Raw genomic sequence first — 20714 nt, 5'->3', positions numbered from 1 at the left:
TTGAAGTTTATTGTTTTTTCAGGTTGGGAACATTTCAGATTTTCTAGCTCTTTTGAAATATGTATTGTTGTTAACTGTAGTCATTCTACTGTGCTATCAAACAAAAGAACTTATTTCTTCTGTCAAACTTTTTGTTTGTACCTATTAAACAGTCTCTTCACCTACCCCACAACCCTTCCCATTCTCTGGTGTCTGTTATTCTATTATCTACCTCCGTGAGATCCACTTTCTTAGCTCTCATATGTGAGGGAAAGAACAGGTGATATTTGTATTTCTGTGCCTGGCTTGTTTCACTTAACATAGTGACCTTTGGTTTCCAACTGTGTTGCTGCAAGTGACAGGATTTCATTCTTGTTTATAGCTGAATAGTATTCCATTGTGTATATACCACATTTTCTTTATCCGTGTATTCACTGATGGATACTTGGGTTGATTTTATGTCTTGGCTGTTGTGTATAGTGCTACAATAAATGTAGGGGTGGAGTTACCCATTTGATACACTGATTTCCTTTCCTTTGGATAAACACCTAGTAGTGAGATTGCTGAGTCATATGGTCGTTCTATTTTAAAGAGTTCTCTTTTCTCTGTATCCTCACCTCCAAAATACTTTTAAGAAGCTGTTTCTTAAATAATAACGAAGTAATATTCTAGCTCATATTTATAGTAATGATATACATACATTTTGTAATATTATAATTTATTTTTAAAGCTAAAGCTTCAGAAGGTGCTTCCTCTGAGAGTCTACTTTCAGTCCCTGGACAGAAGAATGTAGATTCTTCTCCAGAAACCTCTCCTAGTGTGAGCCCCATGCCACATTCTTCATCAATTGCCAATCTTCAAACTGCCAGTAAACTTATTCTGAGTTCTAGACTGGTGTATAGCCAACCCCTTGATCTCCCAGAATCAGTTGAAGTAATAAGAGCAACTCCTTCAGCAGGTAAGGTCATTTTAAGACTGCACAGTGGTAGCTCATAGTGATAAAATGTATAAACTCTTTAGTAGATAAAATACATGAACTCTTCTGAAATATGTGCTATGTTGACATTAAAATAAAGATTTATTTTCTTTTAATGATATGTCTAGATGTTTAGAAACACGTCTTTATTAGAAATAATTTCCTGACTGGGTGCAGTGGCTCACTTCTGTAATCCCAGCACCTTGGGAGGCTGAGGTGGGTGGATCACTTGAGGTCAGTAGTTCGAGACTACCCTGGCTAACATGGTGAAACCTTGTCTCTACTAAGAATACAAAAATTAGTTGGGCATGGTGGCATGCACCTGTAATCCCAGCTACTTGGGAAGCTGAGGCAGGAGAATCGCTTGAACTCGAGAGGCAGAGGTTGCAGTGAGCCGACATTGCACTATTGCACTCCAGCCTGGGTGGGCAACAGAGCGAGACTATACACACACATACACACACACACACAAATTTCCTGTGATAAATGTAATCAGCTTGACAGAAAATAGTGTAAATTTTTACTATTTTGTGTGGTTTTTTTTTGAGATAGAGTCTTGCTCTGTTGCCCAGGCTGGAGTGCAGTGGTGCTATCTTGGCTCACTGCAAGCTCCCCTCCTGGGTTCACACCCATTCTCCTGCCTCAGCCTCCCAAATAACTGGGACTGTAGAAGCCTGCCACCGTGCCTGGCTAATTTTTTTGTATTTTTAGTAGAGACGGGGTTTCATCATGTTAGCCAGGATGGTCTCGATCTCCTGACCTCGTGATCCACCCGCCTCGGCCTCCCAAAGTGCTGGGATTACAGGCGTGAGCCACCACGCCCGGCCAAAATAGTGTAAATATTTTAATGTGAGATGTCTTGCCTATACTTTGGAATATCATGATAGTAAAAATTTTAAAGAACAAATTCATTTGTAAACCACTGAGGCTTTTTTTTTTTTTTTAATTAAGACTTTTCGTTCACATTGTGGTATTCATATCTCACTTTTATTAAGAATGTTTGAACAAGGGTTGGCGGATACTCTGAGGAAAAATGTAGGATAAAAGATTATAGTTTGGCTGGTCTGGAATGATACCGACTTTAGCAAGATAGATAAGATATTTGGAGGGCAAGACTGGCAGCTGTATTTAAAGTGATCTGCTACTTGTAGAATTTTAATTGGGGAGTTTCTAGAATAGTGTTTTTTGGAAACCAAAACTGGAGGTTCAGGGCTGTTAATATTACAGGTGGATGATATTCAGTAAGGGTGTTTTCTCATTCATCCCTAAGACAGGTTTGCATTTACAGTTGGAAAGATCATATTGAGAAGAGTGTATTCTGGGCTTTTGTGGCTGGTGCAGATCTAGGCCAGTTTGTTAATCTTTCAAAATATTTGAAAGGTTTGGGTTATACTCAAGTTTATTGGCGTTCATGATAATAAATTATATTTTACAGAGGCCTTATAAAATGTCTTATTTGACAATAATATTCTAGGGGAAACAGTAACTGATCCCAGTTGTTCAGATGGAACAGGCTCAGATGATTAAGTAGCTTTCCCACTGTTAATGAAATTATTGATGGATTGAAACTCAAATCCAGATCTTCTGACCTCAGATCTTAATCTCTATATCCCCTTGTCTTATAGTTGACAACAGATGTACCTTGTTAGTCTTTGGCAGTCAGGAATAGATAAGAGGGTTCTTGTTCAGTGCTAAGAGAGGATGAATTAAACTTGGTAGAATGGGTAAGATCTATTGGTCTGTTTTGCTGTCTGAAGCAAAATTTAATGTACCACCTGGGGTCTGGATTATTTGAGGGAGGGTTAGGGGCATTTGAAAGGCAAATTGTAAAGCTCAGTTAAGTATTCATGATGAAAATGATTAAATATATAGTATGAAAGTCTAGGGAGGCGTGTTGTGAAGGTAAATGTAAATAATAGAAACACATTAGGGGTTGACTTATTTCAGTGCTTTTGAGTTTTATTTTAATTAAATGGTTGCCTCATTTAAACTTAATTACCTAAAAACAAATTAAGTGATTATTATTGCATACCTTGATTTCACTGATGGGCTCTTCAAGACCTTTATAGATACGTTGGCCAATGTACATTTAGTGGGATACTAGTTAAGAGGAAGACTACAGAGTTATTCTGAAGAAGCTCATAGTGACTTTGAATTGATCACATTCCAGAATTTGATTATTACCATATTATTTTGAGGCTTTATTATTATTATAACTAACTTTGCTTTTTCTTTTTTAAGGCCATCTGAGTTCTTCTTCAATTTATCCAGTGTGCCTTGCACCTTATTTAGTGGTTACAACTTGTTCCGACAATAAAGTACGCTTCTGGAAATGTTGTATGGAAACCAACCCAGACTGTAATAAAAGTGATGAGAAAGAAATTTATCATTGGAAGAGATGGCCTTTGATGAATGATGAAGGAGAAGATAATAGCAGTACAGTGAGCATCGTGGGAAGACCAGTTGCTGTTAGCTGTTCATACACAGGTCGCCTTGCAGTGGCTTATAAGCAACCTATCCACCATAATGGTTTTATTTCTAAAGAATTTTCCATGCATGTTTGTATATTTGAATGTGAATCTACAGGAGGATCAGAGTGGGTTTTAGAACAAACAATTCATCTTGATGATTTGGTTAAGGTTGGGAGTGTACTTGATTCAAGGGTCAGCGTTGACAGCAATCTGTTTGTATATAGCAAGTCAGATGCACTCTTGAGCAAGGATAGATATCTTATTCCGAATATCAAACATTTAGTACATTTGGACTGGGTATCAAAAGAAGATGGCTCCCACATTCTTACAGTGGGGGTCGGTGCTAATATCTTCATGTATGGAAGGCTTTCAGGAATTGTGACTGAGCAAACCAACAGTAAGGATGGAGTAGCTGTCATTACTTTACCACTAGGTGGTAGTATCAAGCAAGGGGTTAGGTCAAGATGGGTTCTTCTTAGATCTATAGACTTGGTATCTTCCGTTGATGGTACTCCTTCACTGCCTGTTTCTCTCTCTTGGGTAAGAGATGGGATATTGGTGGTAGGAATGGATTGTGAAATGCATGTATATGCACAGTGGAAGCATGCTGTCAAATTTGGAGACACTGAAGCTGATAGTCCTAATGCAGAAGAGGCAGCAATGCAAGATCATTTGACCTTTAAATCTAATATGCTGGCAAGAAAAAGTATTGTTGAAGGAACAGCTGTTTCTGATGATGTTTTTTGTTCACCAACTGTAATTCAAGATGGTGGCTTATTTGAGGCTGCACATGTACTTTCCCCTACTCTTCCACAGTATCATCCAACTCAGCTGTTAGAATTGATGGATTTAGGGAAAGTGCGAAGGGCTAAAGCCATTCTCTCTCATTTAGTAAAATGTATTGCAGGTGAAGTAGCAATAGTTAGAGATGCTGATGCTGGAGAAGGAACTAAGCGACATCTTTCTCGAACTATTAGTGTAAGCGGCAGTACAGCAAAGGAAACAGTCACCGTAGGAAAAGATGGTACTCGAGATTATACTGAGATAGATTCTATCCCTCCACTCCCACTATATGCATTACTTGCTGCAGATCAAGATATATCCTACAGAATTTCAGAAGAAAGTACAAAGATACCACAGAGCTATGAAGATCAGACAGTAAGTCAACCAGAGGATCAGTATTCAGAGCTGTTTCAAATCCAGGATATAACAACGGATGATATTGATTTAGAGCCCGAAAAGAGAGAAAACAAATCAAAAGTAATAAATCTTTCTCAATATGGACCAGCTTACTTTGGCCAAGAACATGCAAGGGTACTTTCAAGTCATCTTATGCACTCAAGTCTACCAGGCCTTACCCGTTTGGAGCAGATGTTCCTTGTAGCTTTGGCTGATACAGTGGCTACTACCAGTACTGAGCTTGATGAAAGCAGAGATAAGAGTTGCTCAGGTAAATATTCTCACTAAAAATGGATAAAGTTGTACCTAATAGAAATATTTGTATTATCTATATACTGACTCATTTATTGAATTGTAGTCTCAACTTTCAAACTTTGCATGGAAAAGACCTCCTTAATAGGCAATTACTATTATATAATATGCTCAGAAAAGACAGTTGAGGCAGGCATATGAATGCACAGATTTGTGAGATCCATGTGCATTCTCTCATGAGTTTTTACACTGAAACCTTTGTGTCATTTTTGATTTATAATCTCTTGTTTTTTGTGTGTGTTTGGGTGGGTTTTTTGTTTGTCTGTTTTTTTGAGACAGGGTCTTGCTCTGTTGCCCAGGCTGGAGTTGAGTGGCATAGTCACAGGTCACTGTAGCCTTAACCTCTCAGGCTCAAGTAATCTTCCCACCTCAGTCTCCTAAATAGCTGGGACCACAGGTGTGCACCACCATGGGGCCAAGCTAATTTCTTTTTTTTTTGTAGGGATTGGGTCTCCTTACGTTGCCCAGGCTAGTCTCGAACTCCTGAGCTCAAGCAGTCCTCCTGCCTTGGCCTCCCACAGTGCTGGGATTATAGGCATGAGTCACCATGGACTGGCCAAGTCTCTCGTTTTTTTAAATCAGATTGATCCCTGTGATTTTTCCTTTGATAATAACAGCCCATTTGTTAATGTTACTGTGGAATCATGAGGCTTATTGGGACCTCATGGGCTCAACTTGTTGGTCTTCCCATTTCTAGCCATAAACAACTTTTTACAATTACCTAATTTTCTCCAAAAAGTCTCTTCAGAGAGGTTTCCTTACAGTTAATGTCATACGTATTTTGCCTAATTCATTCTGTAACTAGAAAATTTTTGGCTGCTTCCTGGAACTAGATTCCATTCTCTTTTATGCACATAGTTCAGGGTAATGTTGTAGATTGTAAATGATAGCATTGGCAAAGGAAACTGAAAATTAATGATCAAAATTTCATTAATTCAATAAATATTGTGGAGGAGTGAAAAATGGCTGTGTTTCAGGTACTTTCTTTACTTTATCATATTTAATTATCACAATCTTCTAGCAGATAGCTATTATTATGTTTAACTTTATAGATGAAGACACTGATCCTTAAGAAATTAAGGGACTCACCTGAGATCACATAGGCATTAAGGAGTAGAAGTGGGGTTCATATGTGGATAAATTATTGACTCAAAGCCTGTACCCTTTTAACTATTTCATAATTTCCAGATTTGTGGGGGAAAGGCAGCTGGAAAATATCTCTTCATGTAGATTTACATCCCTATAGTATATCCCCCAAAGTTTTCTCCTCTGCAGGTTAAAGTAACTAGAGACCTAGGGTTTTGCCTATGACTTATTTTCTCACTATTAATTGGAAAAGAAAAATCTTAACCATTATGAGGTTGTATGTAGTTGAGTGAGATTCTTCCCAGAACAACCTTAAGCTTGTGTTGTGTGTTTAATATATGTTAGTTTTTACTGTGGGACATTAAGAAAGTAGGCATGCCATAATTTGTAAAACAAAACAGTTTACACTTTCTAATACAAAAGTGTATCATTGGCTAAAGCAATATAGAAATAGTGTATCCTGGACACAGTGGACATTGATGAGGTAATAAGGCAGGAATGAATGTCTCCATTTCACAGGTGGGAAACCGAAGGTCAGAGATTAAATGAGTTACACATCTCAGTAAATGGATTCTAAGTAAATGAGTTCTTCCACTTGTTTTGGTGAAACAACGTACAGTCATTCTGGACTCTGCTTTCTCTTATACCTCATATCCAGTTCATTGGCAAATGCTATCAGTTCTATTAATATCCAGAATCCAACAATCAATTATCATTACCTCTGCAGTTACTACTCTGGTCCAAGTCCCTGTCATCTCCTGACTGCTTTATTCTTGTTACCTCCGTCTGTTCTTTGCCTAGGAACCAGTGATTCTTTTAAAATCAAATCACATTAAATCTCTCCTTTGCTCAACATAAACCAGTGCCTTCCTGTCTCACTTTAGAATAAAAGTTAAGAGCCTTAAAGTGGCCTAAAAGTCCCACACAGTCTGTACTCATTTCTGCTCTATTAGAATGCTCTTCTTCCAGATTCATGCATGGCTCATTCCTTTACTTCCTCAAATTGCTGCTGGCATGTCATCTTACTAGAGAGTTCTTTCCTGGCCATACTGTATGAAATAGAACTCTCTTACTCTAGCATTCCCTATCTCTCAGTCCTGCTTTATTTCTGTTCGTAGCATTAATTTCCACATATTATTTGTTTATTGTTTGTCTCTACCTCCTAAAATATGATCCCCAAGAGAGTAGGGACTTTGCCTTATTCACTGCTGATTTCCCAGTACCCGAAGAGTTCCTCACATGTAATAGATGCTTGATTTGTTGAATGAATAAGTAGACAAATGAGCATGGTGGCTCACACCTTTAATGGCAGCACTTTGGGAGGCTAAGGTGGGAGGATTGCTTGAGGCCAGGACTTTTAGACCATCTTGGTCTAAAAGCGGGATCCTATGTCTATAAATAAATAAATAGATAGATATTAGGTTGGTGCAAAAATAATGGCAAAACTGCAAATACTTTTGCACCAACCTAATAGCTATCTATCTAGCTAAATAGATAGATAGATGGATAGATAGATGGATTGATATAGATAATGAAAAACAGAGCTAGGGCTTGATCTTTGGCCATTTAAAAGTTTTTGTTTTTTTTTTTCTGGAAAATATTGTTTGATTGTATAATGTTTGAGTACTTCTGAAGTGTCAGTTATTGGGCTAGGTGCTGTCAGTATTTTTCCTTTGCTTTTATCCAGCAGTGGCTATAGTTTTGGTTACACTTGCTACACCTTCATACTTCAACTAAGTGGAATTCATTTGTATAAATAAATTTGTGGAATCAAGGTGAAGATTCAGCCTAACCATGTAACACTAACTAGCCAGGGGATTCAAATTTTAAATCTTTGGTAGTACGATATTTCAGTTAATTTAACCAAGGTAGAAAATATTACCTGTTTAAATATATAACAAATGATTTCACATCAGTTATATAATTTCCATTACATCTCATTGGAATTCGTGTAGAAAATATTATTAAAAGTTGTACCTAATATACTATAGTTAATATATTTTTTATTGGATTTCAAGATGTCTTTCATTTATTATGTCACTATAAATGCTTTTGTTATCTGTTCTAATAGTTAATTGTATTTCCCTAAATCATTTTTCTTTTAAGAGTTTTCGTAGTCACATATATTTTTTTGTAAAGATATGATTTTTTTGTAAAAACGTTAAAGTGTTCAGGAAGGAATACACTAAAAATATCTTACGTATTTTATATAAATTATGACTAAGTTTAATGTTTATTTTATAGCTTATCAGTTTGTGGCCTCTTGCATTCCTTTTTCCTTAAACGTATTTTCTGTTTAAATTACAGGAAGAGATACATTAGATGAGTGTGGTTTGAGATACTTGTTAGCTATGCGCCTACACACATGCCTTTTGACATCTCTGCCTCCCTTATACCGAGTGCAGCTACTTCATCAAGGTAATTCACTCACTGAAGCTTTGCCAACTTTTACTTAATATTGGAGCGGTGGGGTTTATTCACATTTGTGTGTAAACATTAGGTAAGTCATTAGTGCATACCTATCACTGGCCTTAAGATCTTTCTGTCACATAGTACCCACTTACCATTTTTCTATGCATCCTTCGGCTCTATTCTGTGACTTACTCTTCTAACTAAGTTTAGAATAGAATTTATTTACTGAAGTAGTAGCTTAGGGGGTAAATGTGGTATGCCTGAGGTGGTAACCTGAAGTGGCTCTCTGCAGAGTAGTGCTAAATATCTTGATGTCTTTTCTTTGAAAAATTGTGTAAACTTTGCTCTGTGATATGTTTTTGTATTTATTTTAATGTAAGCATTATGTTCCAGTTATTTGCCAGCAAGTAAAGTTGATGATTCAGGAAGATCTGCCATATTGATAACAGTGGATTTGCATACTTCAAGCATACTGCCACACCTGATTTGAGACATAAGGATTTATATCAGCCTTGTTATTACAGATTAAAAAGTTGAAACCATAGAATTAAAAGTGACCTGCCCAGGATACAGGACTATTTATTAGAAGATTTGGAGTTCGAATCCCAGTCCAGAGCTCATTTCATTGGACCATATTTCTTTTGAAACCAACATCTTGGAAAGAGTCCCATAATATATGTCTTAGTATTACAGAACCTAGAACACTAGGCTTGATAGACTGTTATTCCTACCCATGGCACTTATACCCTTTAACCTATGAATGTTCTTTGAAAACATAACTTTAAATAGCCATCTGAAATTCTGTGTCTAAACTGTATTTTATCTACCCAATCCTTTATTTTTGAAATAGATTTTGCTGAGGTTTTTTTTCTGTTTGAATTGTCACTGTAATGAAGAACCTTGTAGCTTGGCAAGTAAGTATTTACATTCCTGTTTATTTCCTCATGCTAGTTTTCTAGCAGTGGAATTACTGAATCAAAAGGCATGAAAATTATTCACCCTTGATAAGATAAGTATCATGAAAATGCCCTTCAGAAGTACTGTGCTCATTTACATTCCCAGAAGTTTGTATACACTTACTGTGTACTCACAAAAATTGAAAACAAAAAATTATTAAAAATGTAAAATAAAAAAAGTTTGATGATGCCAAAACTCAACCCATTGCCCACATTTGATATTAACATTTTAAGCAATCTATGCCATTTGGATAGATTTTTAAAATGGTATCTCCATGTTCTCTTTAATTTTGGGTGATAGTCAAGTGGTATTGAATCAATTAATAACAATTTTGTACATTTCCTAGGGCAATCTAAAACACTTCAAATTTCTAAAGCGTTGTCAAATTCCAGTTTCCCTTCTACTACAGTTAAAGCATGGGCAATGAGAAGTGACTGGTGTTATAGGTGATGGTCCTGGGACCAGTTTTCAGGGAAAAATTAAGTAGCCAGTATGTAGATAGAAAAGCTGAGAAGAGCAGAGGTAAACTGTAGAGAATAGCCTGCCATTGGTAGGTAAATAAAAAGAAGTGCCTGTTGGTGCCCCTGTTCTTTTTCTTCCCTAATAACGTTTTTCACCTCTGCAAGTTTTCAAATACATTCACTGCTCTTAATCTTGCTTTCTGAACCTAATTCTTCTGACATGTCTGTGTGTATTTTTGTTTTGTTTCTTCTTATACCAAAATTTTAATTAATTTAAGGATATAGAATGTAATATGCTATGTATTATTTTATATTATAAATTTTGTATCAGCAAATTATGCATTTTGTGTTGCTGTATATTAGTTTCTAAAGCAGAATTTCAATTATATGATGCAGTAATTCTCTCTTAACAGCAGAGATTTAAATAGTCAAAAAATTAGTCTGTCTTTTAGGTTATTAAAAACTAAATTTTTATTAATTTTGTCCGGTGTTTTCCCCTAAATTTATAGTGGCAGCCAAGACATGTTGCATTAGTTTTGTGGTATGATTACAAACACAGTTGTTATATGAGTGTTGGCAATGGGAAATTTAAGAGAGTTAAGATTGTTATTCAAAATAATAATAATAGTTTTTTGTTTTTTACTTTCTAAAGGAATTATAGTGAAGCAGTAATTATTAGAAAAGCTTTAAACTGCATACAAAATCTGTATAGTAGTTGATAATGAAAAAAATTATGTGTAACAATATTGATACTTAATAGCACTGAGAGGCTATTAAGTTGTAATGTGACTTTCATTGACCTCAGACATTTCTTTATTTCTAAAATGAGTTCATAGAGATGGCTACTTGGACTAGTTTGGCTTCTTTCCAAGGCTTCCCAGAGTTCTTCCCAGCATTCCCATTATTCATTACCATTCTGCATGGTTCACATTCATTACGTTGTGTTTTTACCTGCTCTAAGTCGAATTTCAGTAAGAGTGTTATTAATAATTGAACTGTTGATAAATCCATTAGTACTTGGAAGTCTAATAGCATCAGTAAAGATTTTGTTGCCTCTACAAATAGCCTAGATCTCTGTCAGTCTTCTTCCAGGAGGAAAAAAAACAAACCCAAAACAAAAAACAATGTTCATCAAAAAGCATCAATATTAGTCACTTTAAACTACTTTTAACTGAAGGCACTAAAAACAGAGGAATGTACATCGTGATTGCAACTTACCCTTATTATTTTCTGGAACTCTCATGAAGTTTAGAGCTTACTTTGAAGTGATATTTAGCTCCATGGGTAGAGAGAAGAATGGGGTAGTGGTGCTAGAATCGACATCCAGGCCGGTGAGCCAAGTGCTTTTGACTTGAACGAAGCTTTCACCATGCTTTCCTTCCCCTGGGCTCTTGTCGGGGACAACACACCTTGTGTCCTCTTGGGCAGGCCGGATTCACAGGTCCTCGTGACAGAGAAACTTGGAATCAGGCCTGCGCCCTGCACTCTTAGTTGTGTGAGCTTGGGCAGCTCTTGTGACGTCTTGATAAATTTGGTGTGCCATACGTGTGAATGGCCTGATATTCAAATATTTTTATGTCTAATGATTAAGTTTTAGTGTCCCTATTTTTGTAGGGGAAACAAAAACAAATGTTTGGGGAAAAAGAGATTTGGATTTTGTGTATCACATTATTGATCTTGTATTCAGAAACTTATAGTATAAAGTCCTGAATCGATGACAGACTGCCTTTCACTCTTTCTGCTTCAAAATTCTTTCCAAAACGAATGCATATGTGACTGCATGAAAAATTGTTTTTCTTATTTGATACAATTATGAAGGTTATTATTTTATATTTCCAATTTAGGTGTGTCTACATGCCATTTTGCCTGGGCTTTTCATTCTGAGGCTGAAGAAGAACTGATTAATATGATTCCAGCAATTCAGAGAGGGGACCCCCAGTGGTCTGAATTAAGAGCTATGGGAATAGGGTGGTGGGTGAGGAACATTAACACGCTTCGAAGATGCATTGAAAAGGTAACTTTTTTTTTAGTGGATTTTGAGTTATATTAAAAAAAAAACTTTTCCTAAAGAAAAAAAGATACCGTCTCCCAGAAAACCTGTAGTGGGAAATTTGTTTGTCTATCTTGAGGTCTTGATATATATATATATATATATATATATATATATATATATATTTTTTTTTTTTTTTTTGGAGATGGAATTTCACTCTTGTCACCTAGGCTGGAGTGCAATGGCGTGATCTTGGCTCACTACAACCTCTGCCTCCTGGGTTCAAGTGATTTTCCTGCCTCAGCCTCCCAAGTAACTGGGACTACAGGCGTGTGCCACCACACTCAGCTAATTTTTGTATTTTTAGTAGAGACAGGGTTTCACCCATGTTGGCCAGGATGGTCTCGAATCCCTGACCTCAGACGATCTGCCCTCCTCTGCCTCCCAAATGGCTGGGATTACAGACATGAGCCACCATGACTGGTGAGACTTTTTAAAATTAAGTTTTAAAGATTACAAAAACTTGACCTTCATAAAACATCCATGCAGTATGATATTGTGTCTTTCTATATAGGCTGAATTTATAATATATCCGTGGAATAATAATATTTTCTGTTATTAATTGAGGTGTGCTGTAGTTTAAGAAAATGCAAAAATCTAAATTTAGAAAGTAAACTTGAGTTCTTGTTTGTTATTTACATTGCAAATTAAACTTTTTATACAAAGGACTCTCTGCATCACTAGTTTAATAAGTAGCAAACGTTCTTTGCACGCTTGAAATCTCATTGGATAAAAACAGTTTTGATTTGTATGTACTTGAAGAACATATCTGTGGCAGCAAGTGAAATGGCTATAAAAGTTTTTAGGGCAGGTTTTTGGAGTCAGTTTTCTGGTAGATTCCTTTTAGGAAAAAAAAAATCAGTTCAGCTCTCTACCAGGTTTGGTGCCAGTTGCTTTTCATAAATAATTCCATGTTATGTTCTAATCAACCCTATGTCATCATTTCCATTTTACACATAATGGAACTAAGATTCAGAGAAGCTAGGTAACAAGCCCAAACTCCAGTCATTTATAAATGTTAGATTTAGCCTGTGCCCTTTCTACTTTAGCAGGATTAGGAAAGTGGAATTCTCATTCATATTTTCCTTTTAGTCCTTTGGAATTCCCTGGAGTACAATCAGTGGTACTATATTTGTGAAGTATGAATTTGTTTCTCTGAAGGATGCCAAGACCTTTTCCTGATTAATTCCTTAATAGTAGTTCCCCAAAGAAGACTCACCTGGTAAACTTATGTAGAATGCATATTCTCCATCTCATAACCAGAGATTTTAATTTGGTAGGTTAGTGGTAAGGCTGAGGTTTCTTCATCTTAATCAGCATCCCATGATTCTGGTGTGTATGGTTGTCAGATCACAGTTTTAAATGTGAGTCTAAAGTATTGTTTTTCTGTTACATGTAAGGCTACCAACAAAATACCAGTATTTTCTTTTCTAAAATAAGCACAGATATAAGAAGGAATTCATTCCTGCACCAACTAAAAAATGTGATTTCTGATGTACAGGAAAAGTTAATTATTAAAGAATATAAATGATGCAGTATCTACATTAAATTTTTTATATTCCAAAGCACTGGATAAAAGAGGATATATTTTATCTGAATTGTTTCAGATGTATCCCACAAAGATTTTACTTCTTGTCAACATGTGTCTTGTCATTATAATTATCTGTGATAATACACATATGATTTATTTCCACAAGTAATTTATTTCTTAAAATTAAATCAAAGGGATATGTACATTTTCTGCCTTGAAATGTGTATTATAAATCAGCTGAATACAAATAAAATTCTTCTAAAACTGATGGAGCATATTGAAGCACTAAGTTAAATGATAAGGGGCAGAGAACACAATTAAAAGGGGGAAGGGAAAAGAGTATTGAGAGTAAAATGTTTTCTTTTTTTCCTTTCTTTTTTTTTTTTTTTGAGATGGAGTCTCACTCTGTCACCCAGGCTGAAGTGCAGTGGCGTAATCTTGGCTCACTGCAACCTCTTCCTCCCGGGTTGAAGCAATTCTCCCACCCAGCCTCCGAGTAGCTGGGACTACAGGTGTGCGCCACCACGCCTGGCTAATTTTTGTATTAGTAGAGACGGGGTTTCACCACGTTGGCCAGACTTCCCTCGAACTCCTGACCTCAAGTGATCTGCCTGTCTCGGCCTCCCAAAATGCTGGGATTACAGGCATGAACCACTGCGCCCGACCCAAGAGTAAAGCATTTTCGTGATGTAATTTAGGTGTCTTTTCCCTTTTTCCCATACCTTAGTATTATAGCTTCCTGCTTTGCCATCAATGTGAGCTAATTAATAAAATGTCCACTGTTTTTTTGTCAGTATGCCTTTCAGCTTAATGATTTGCAGAGGCTGTATCTCAGCATCCTGGAAAAATCAGATATGGCCTATATGCTCTTATGTTTAAGACAGTATGATTACATACAGTATAACATGTTGAATTTTCAAGAAAAAACTCACATCTATTGAATATTCTGCCACCTTTATTGCTTTCTATGTTAGTTTCAGTTCTACGTGGGTTCTATTCCCTTTTCTAACCCTTACTGTGTGACTGTAGGCAATTCACTTAACCTTTCTGTCTCAGTCACTTCATCTGTAAAATGGGAATAATGATAGAACCTCATGGTTTGTAGTGATGCAATAAGATAACAAAAGGTGCATAGACTCGTGCCCAGTACATGGTAAATAGTCAATAAGTGCTGGCTGTAATTATGATTTTTACCATAATTACTGGCTTGCAAATGATTATCTCTAGGAGCGTGTATTAATATTATAACCTACTGAAGATTGTGAAACAGAACCAACTTTTTCTGTCTCTACAGTTTCTATCAGCCATGGAAGTAACAGGGAAACATTGTTGATTAATTGATTGTAATTCTTTTGTCAAATTATTAATTTAATATTTAATTTATCATTTAGGTTGCCAAAGCTTCTTTTCAAAGGAACAATGATGCCTTAGATGCTGCACTATTCTACCTTTCAATGAAGAAGAAAGCAATAGTGTGGGGTCTGTTTAGGTAAGTTGCCTTGACACTTAATGTGATTCAACAGAATGAAGATTGTGCTGTGAGTAAGAAACCTAATGCTTTTGAAAATAATTAGGTGTATGAGCTTCATCAAATCAACTTCTATGCGACTTGGTTCCTTTAGCTGAAAAAAAGGGTAAAATATATTTTCAGCTTAATCTAAGGGGTGGGATGTTTTAAAAGTTGATAAAAGCACTTTGCAAAGTAAAAAATGCTTTCGTTTCCTAGTTATGTATACATAAGGCATTGACATTCCTTATTAGACGAAGTAAAGAGATGCTTGATAACAAATGCCTGTTCTTCTTTTAGATTTATGTTTGAGGTTTTTATTTTACATTTTTATACATTTTATAGAACATTTTAAATTTGGTTTAACCACTTTATGTTTCTGCTTGGTTCCCAGGTCACAGCATGATGAAAAAATGACAACATTTTTCAGCCACAACTTTAATGAAGATAGATGGCGAAAAGCTGCTTTGAAAAATGCTTTTTCCTTACTTGGAAAACAACGCTTTGAACAATCCGCTGCTTTTTTCTTGCTAGCGGGTTCGTTGAAAGATGCCATAGAGGTATAAATAAGAAAACACACTATATAATACTTGTAAAAGATTGAAAACCTGAGAAGGTTGTAGAGGAGATCGTAACTTTTTGTCATATGTTTGTAAGGACACAGAATAACTACAAAGGTTGCTGTACTTAAAATAGTGGCCCTGTGGTAAAGGAAAATATGAATAAATTCAAGGGAGAAACAAATGAAAAATTTCAGGTTGGGCATGGTGGCTCTTGCCTGTAATCCCAGCTCTTTGGGAGGCCAAGGAGGGTGGATCACCTGAGGTCAGGAGTTCAAGACCAGCCTGGCCAACATGGCAAAACTCTGTCTCCACTAAAAATACAAAAATTATCCAGGTGTGGTGGCACACACCTATAGTCCCAGCTACTTGGGAGGCTGAGGCAAGAGAATCACTTGAACCTGAGAGGCGGAGGTTGCAGTGAGGTGAGATCGCGACACTGTACTCCAGCCTGGGTGACAGAGTGAGACTCCATCTCAAAAAGAAAAAAAGAAAAATTTCATATATGGCACATTGCATTTCAAGACTATGTGTAAAATGTATGAAAAAAATGCTGAAAAACAGTTTATGAATGTCGTCTTCCCGACCACTTGTGATTCTGAGCTATTTAAAGTATGTAGGTCACAACCTCCTTATTCTGTGCAGAAAGGCAGATACATTAAGCTGTTCTCTTTTTGTTAATGAAATTCATAAATAAGGAACTGAAACTGCAATTTGTACTGTTTTATAATATTTTATAATATTAGAATATTAAAAATGATGTGAGGAGGTAAAACTTCCCATTTTTTGATATGTAATCCTAGCAGCTGATTATGAGAGTAATTACAAATATTTCTGTTTACTTCTGGTATCTTCCTCTTAGATTACTTACTATCATGTACAATATGAACAGGTAAAGGGCAAATACAATTGGAAATAATACATGATAGAAAAATGTTCAATTAAGTGAAAGTACTTTAGTATTTTAAATTTAGAATTAGTCGGTTTTTTTTGTTTTTTTTTTTACAATTATCCCAGGCATATGAGTTGCTTTTTTTAAATAATAAATACTTAAGATTTTTTCTTTAAAATAGAACATTGTTTTATTTTTTATACTCGGTTTTGCTGCTGATAATTCTGATGTAATTGTTCATCCTTGTTTCCCCATAGGTTATTTTCTTTCTTTTTTTTTTTTTTAATTGTACTTTAAGTTCTAGGGTACATGTGCACAACATGCAGGTTTGTTACATATGTTTACATGTGCCATGTTGGTGTGCTGCACCCATTAACTCATCATTTACATTAGGTGTATCTCCTAATGCTATCCCTCCCCCTCCCTCCTCCCCACAATAGGACCTGGTGTGTGATGATCCCCTTCCTGTGTCCAAGTAATCTCATTGTTCAATTCCCACCTATGAGTGAGAACATGCAGTATTTGGTTTTCTGTTCTTGTGATAGTTTGCTGAGAATGATGGTTTCCAGCTGCATCCATGTCCCTACAAAGGACACGAACTCATCCTTTTTTATGGCTGCATAGTATTCCATGGTGTATATGTGCCACATTTTCTTAATCCAGTCTGTAACTGATGGACATTTGGGTTGATTCCAAGTCTTTGCTATTGTGAATAGTGCCACAATAAACATACGTGTACATGTGTCTTTATAGCAGCATGACTTATAATCCTTTGGGTATATCCCCAGTAATGGGATGGCTGGGTCAAATGGTATTTCTAGTTCTAGATCCTTGAGGAATCGCCACACTGTTTTCCACAATGGTTGAACTAGTTTACAATCCCACAAACAGTGTAAAAGTGTTCCTATTTCTCCACATCCTCTCCAGCACCTGTTGTTTCCTGACTTTTTAACGATTGCCATTCTAACTGGTGTGAGATGGTATCTCATTGTGGTTTTGATTTGCATTTCTGTGATGGCCAGTGATGATGAGCATTTTTTCATGTGTCTGTAGGCTGCCTGAATGTCTTCTTTTGAGAAGTGTCTGTTCATATCCTTTGCTCACTTTTTGATGGGGTTGTTTGTTTTTTTTCTTGTAAATTTGATTGAGTTCTTTATGGGTTCTGGATATTAGCCCTTTGTCAGATGAGTAGATTGCAAAAATTTTCTCCCATTCTGTAGGTTGCCTGTTCACTCTGATGGTAGTTTCTTTTGCTGTGCAGAAGCTCTTTAGTTTAATTAGATCCCATTTGTCAATTTTGACTTTTGTTGCTGTTGCTTTTGATGCTTTAGACATGAAGTCCTTGCCCATGCCTATGTCCTGAATGGTATTACCTAGGTTTTCTTCTAGGGTTTTTATGGTTTTAGGTCTAACATTTAAGTCTCTAATCCATCTTGAATTAATTTTCGTATAAGGAGTAAGGAAAGGATCCAGTTTCAGCTTTCTACTTATGGCTAGCCAATTTTCCCAGCACCATTTGTTAAATAGGGAATCCTTTCCCCATTTCTTGTTTTTGTCAGGTTTTTCAAAGATCAGATGGTTGTAGATGTGTGGTATTATTTCTGAAGGCTCTGTTCTGTTCCATTGGTCTGTATCTCTGTTTTGGTACCAGTACCATGCTGTTTTGGTTACTGTAGCCTTATAGTATAGTTTGAAGTCAGGTAGCGTGATGCCTCCAGCTTTGTTCTTTTGGCTTAGGATTGTCTTGGCAATGCAGGGTCTTTTTTGGTTCCATATGAACTTTAAAGCATTTTTTTCCAATTCTGTGAAGAAAGTCATTGGTAGCTTAATGGGGATGGCATTGAATCTATAAATTACCTTGGGCAGTATGGCCATTTTCACAATATTGATTCTTCCTATCCATGAGCATGGTATGTTCTTCCATTTGTTTGTGTCCTCTTTTATTTCATTGAGCAGTGGTTTGTAGTTCTCCTTGAAGAGGTCCTTTACATCCCTTGTAAGTTGAATTCCTAGGTATTTTATTCTCTCTGAAGCAATTGTGAATGGGAGTTCATTCATGATTTGGCTCTCTATTTGTCTGTTACTGGTGTATAAGAATGCTTCTGATTTTTGCACATTGATTTTGTATCCTGAGACTTTGCTGAAGTTGCTTATCAGCTTAAGGAGATTTTGGGCTGAGACAATGGGGTTTTCTAAATATACAATCATGTCATCTGCAAACAGGGACAATTTGACTTCTTCTTTTCCTAACTGAATACCCTCGATTTCTTTCTCTTGCCTGATTGCCCTAGCCAGAACCTCCAACACTATGTTGAATAGGAGTGGTGAGAGAGGGCATCCCTGTCTTGTGCCAGTTTTCAACGGGAATGCTTCCAGTTTTTGCCCATTCAGTATGATGTTGGCTGTGGGTTTGTCATAAATAGCTCTTACTATTTTGAGATACGTTCCATCAATACCGAATTTATTGAGAGTTTTTAGCATGAAGGGATGTTGAATATTGTCAAAGGCCTTTTCCGCATCTATTGAGATAATCATGTGGTTTTTGTCTTTGGTTCTGTTTATATGCTGGATTACGTTTATTGATTGGCGTATGTTGAACCAGCCTTGCATCCCAGGGATGAAGCCCACTTGATTATGGTGGATAAGCTTTTTGATGTGCTACTGGATTCGGTTTGCCAGTATTTTATTGAGGATTTTTGCATTGATATTCATCAGGGATATTGGTCTAAAATTCTCTTTTTTTTGTTGTATCTCTGTCAGGCTTTGGTATCAGAATGATGTTGGCCTCGTAAAATGAGATAGGGAGGATTCCCTCTTTTTCTGTTGATTGGAATAGTTTCAGAAGGAATGGTACCAGCTCCTCCTTGTAACTCTGGTAGAATTCGGCTGTGAATCTGTCTGGTCCTGGACTTTTTTTGGTTGGTAGGCTATTAATTATTGCCTCAATTTCAGAGCCTGCTATTGGTCTGTTCAGGGATTCAACTTCTTCCTGGTTTAGTCTTGGGAGAGTGTAAATGTTCAGGAAATTATCCATTTCTTCTAGGTTTTCTAGTTTATTTGCATAGGGGTGTTTATAGTATTCTCTGATGGTAGTTTGTATTTCTGTGGGGTCGGTGGTGATATCCCCTTTATCATTTTTTATTGCATCTATTTGATTCTTCTCTCTTTTCTTCTTTATTAGTCTTGCTAGCGGTCTATCAATTTTGTTGATCTTTTCAAAAAACCAGCTCCTGGATTCACTGATATTTTTGGAGGGATTTTTGTGTCTCTATCTCCTTCAGTTCTGCTCTGATCTTAGTTATTTCTTGCCTTCTGCTAGCTTTTGAATGTGTTTGCTCTTGCTTCTCTAATTCTTTTAATTGTGATGCTAAGGTGTCAATTTTAGTTCTTTCCTGCTTTCTCTTGTAGGCATTTAGTGCTATAAATTTAACTCTACACACTGCTTTAAATGTGTCCCAGAGATTCTGGTATGTTGTATCTTTGTTCTCATTGGTTTCAAAGAACATCTTTACTTCTGCCTTCATTTCGTTATGTACCCAGTAGTCATTCAGGAGCAGGTTGTTCAGTTTCCATGTAGTTGAGTGGTTTTGATTGAGTTTCTTAGTCCTGAGTTCTAGTTTGATTGCACTGTGGTCTGAGAGACAGTTTGTTATAATTTCTGTTGTTTTACATTTGCTGAGGAGTGCTTTACTTCCAACTATGTGGTTAATTTTGGAATAAGTGTGATGTGGTGCTGAGAAGAATGTATGTTATGTTGATTTGGTGTGGAGAGTTCTGTAGATGTCTATTAGGTCCGCTTGGTGCAGAGTTGAGTTCAATTCCTGGATATCCTTGTTACCTTTCTGTCTTGTTGATCTGTCTAATGTTGACAGTGTGGTGTTAAAGTCTCCCATTATTATTGTATGGGAGTCTAAATCTCTTTGTAAGTCTCTAAGGACTTGGTTTATGAATCTGGGTCCTCCTGTATTGGGTGCATATATATTTAGGATAGTTAGCTCTTCCTGATGAATTGATCCCTTTACCATTATGTAATGGCCTTCTTTGTCTCCTTTGATCTTTGGTGGTTTAAAGTCTGTTTTATCAGAGACTAGGATTACCACCCCTGCTTTTTTTGTTTTCCATTTGCTTGGTAGATCTTCCTCCATCCCTTTATTTTGAGCCTGTGTGTGTCTCTGCATGTGAGATCGGTCTCCTGAACACAGCATACTGATAGGTCTTGACTCTTTATCCAGTTTGCCCATCTGTGTCTTTTATTTGGACCATTTAGTCCATTTACATTTAGGGTTAATATTGTTATGTATGAACTTGATCCTGTCATTATGGTATTAGCTGGTTATTTTG

At 36.5% G+C, this 20714-nt stretch overlaps 1 protein-coding gene across 13 annotated transcripts in view; it reads left to right on the top strand.

Moving 5' to 3' along the window:
• DMXL2 (Dmx like 2) overlaps positions 1-20714 on the top strand; it is a 173181-nt gene that overhangs the window by 111396 nt on the left and 41071 nt on the right. For all 13 annotated transcript variants that reach the window (XR_012414972.1, XR_012414973.1, XR_012414971.1 and 10 more), the window contains 6 exons: positions 710-937; positions 3197-4876; positions 8311-8421; positions 11678-11847; positions 14806-14903; positions 15316-15481. Coding sequence is in view for 9 of the 13 variants with exons in the window: in XM_005559563.4 (XP_005559620.2) it covers positions 710-937; positions 3197-4876; positions 8311-8421; positions 11678-11847; positions 14806-14903; positions 15316-15481 (2453 nt within the window). In the remaining 4 variants the exon portion in view is untranslated. The remainder of the gene's footprint in view (positions 1-709; positions 938-3196; positions 4877-8310; positions 8422-11677; positions 11848-14805; positions 14904-15315; positions 15482-20714) is intronic.

The sequence above is a fragment of the Macaca fascicularis genome, chromosome 7 (assembly GCF_037993035.2).
Source record: "Macaca fascicularis isolate 582-1 chromosome 7, T2T-MFA8v1.1".
Lineage (NCBI taxonomy): Eukaryota > Metazoa > Chordata > Mammalia > Primates > Cercopithecidae > Macaca > Macaca fascicularis.
Note: the sequence above shows the minus strand (reverse complement) of the source record. Positions and strands in the feature narration are given on the sequence as shown.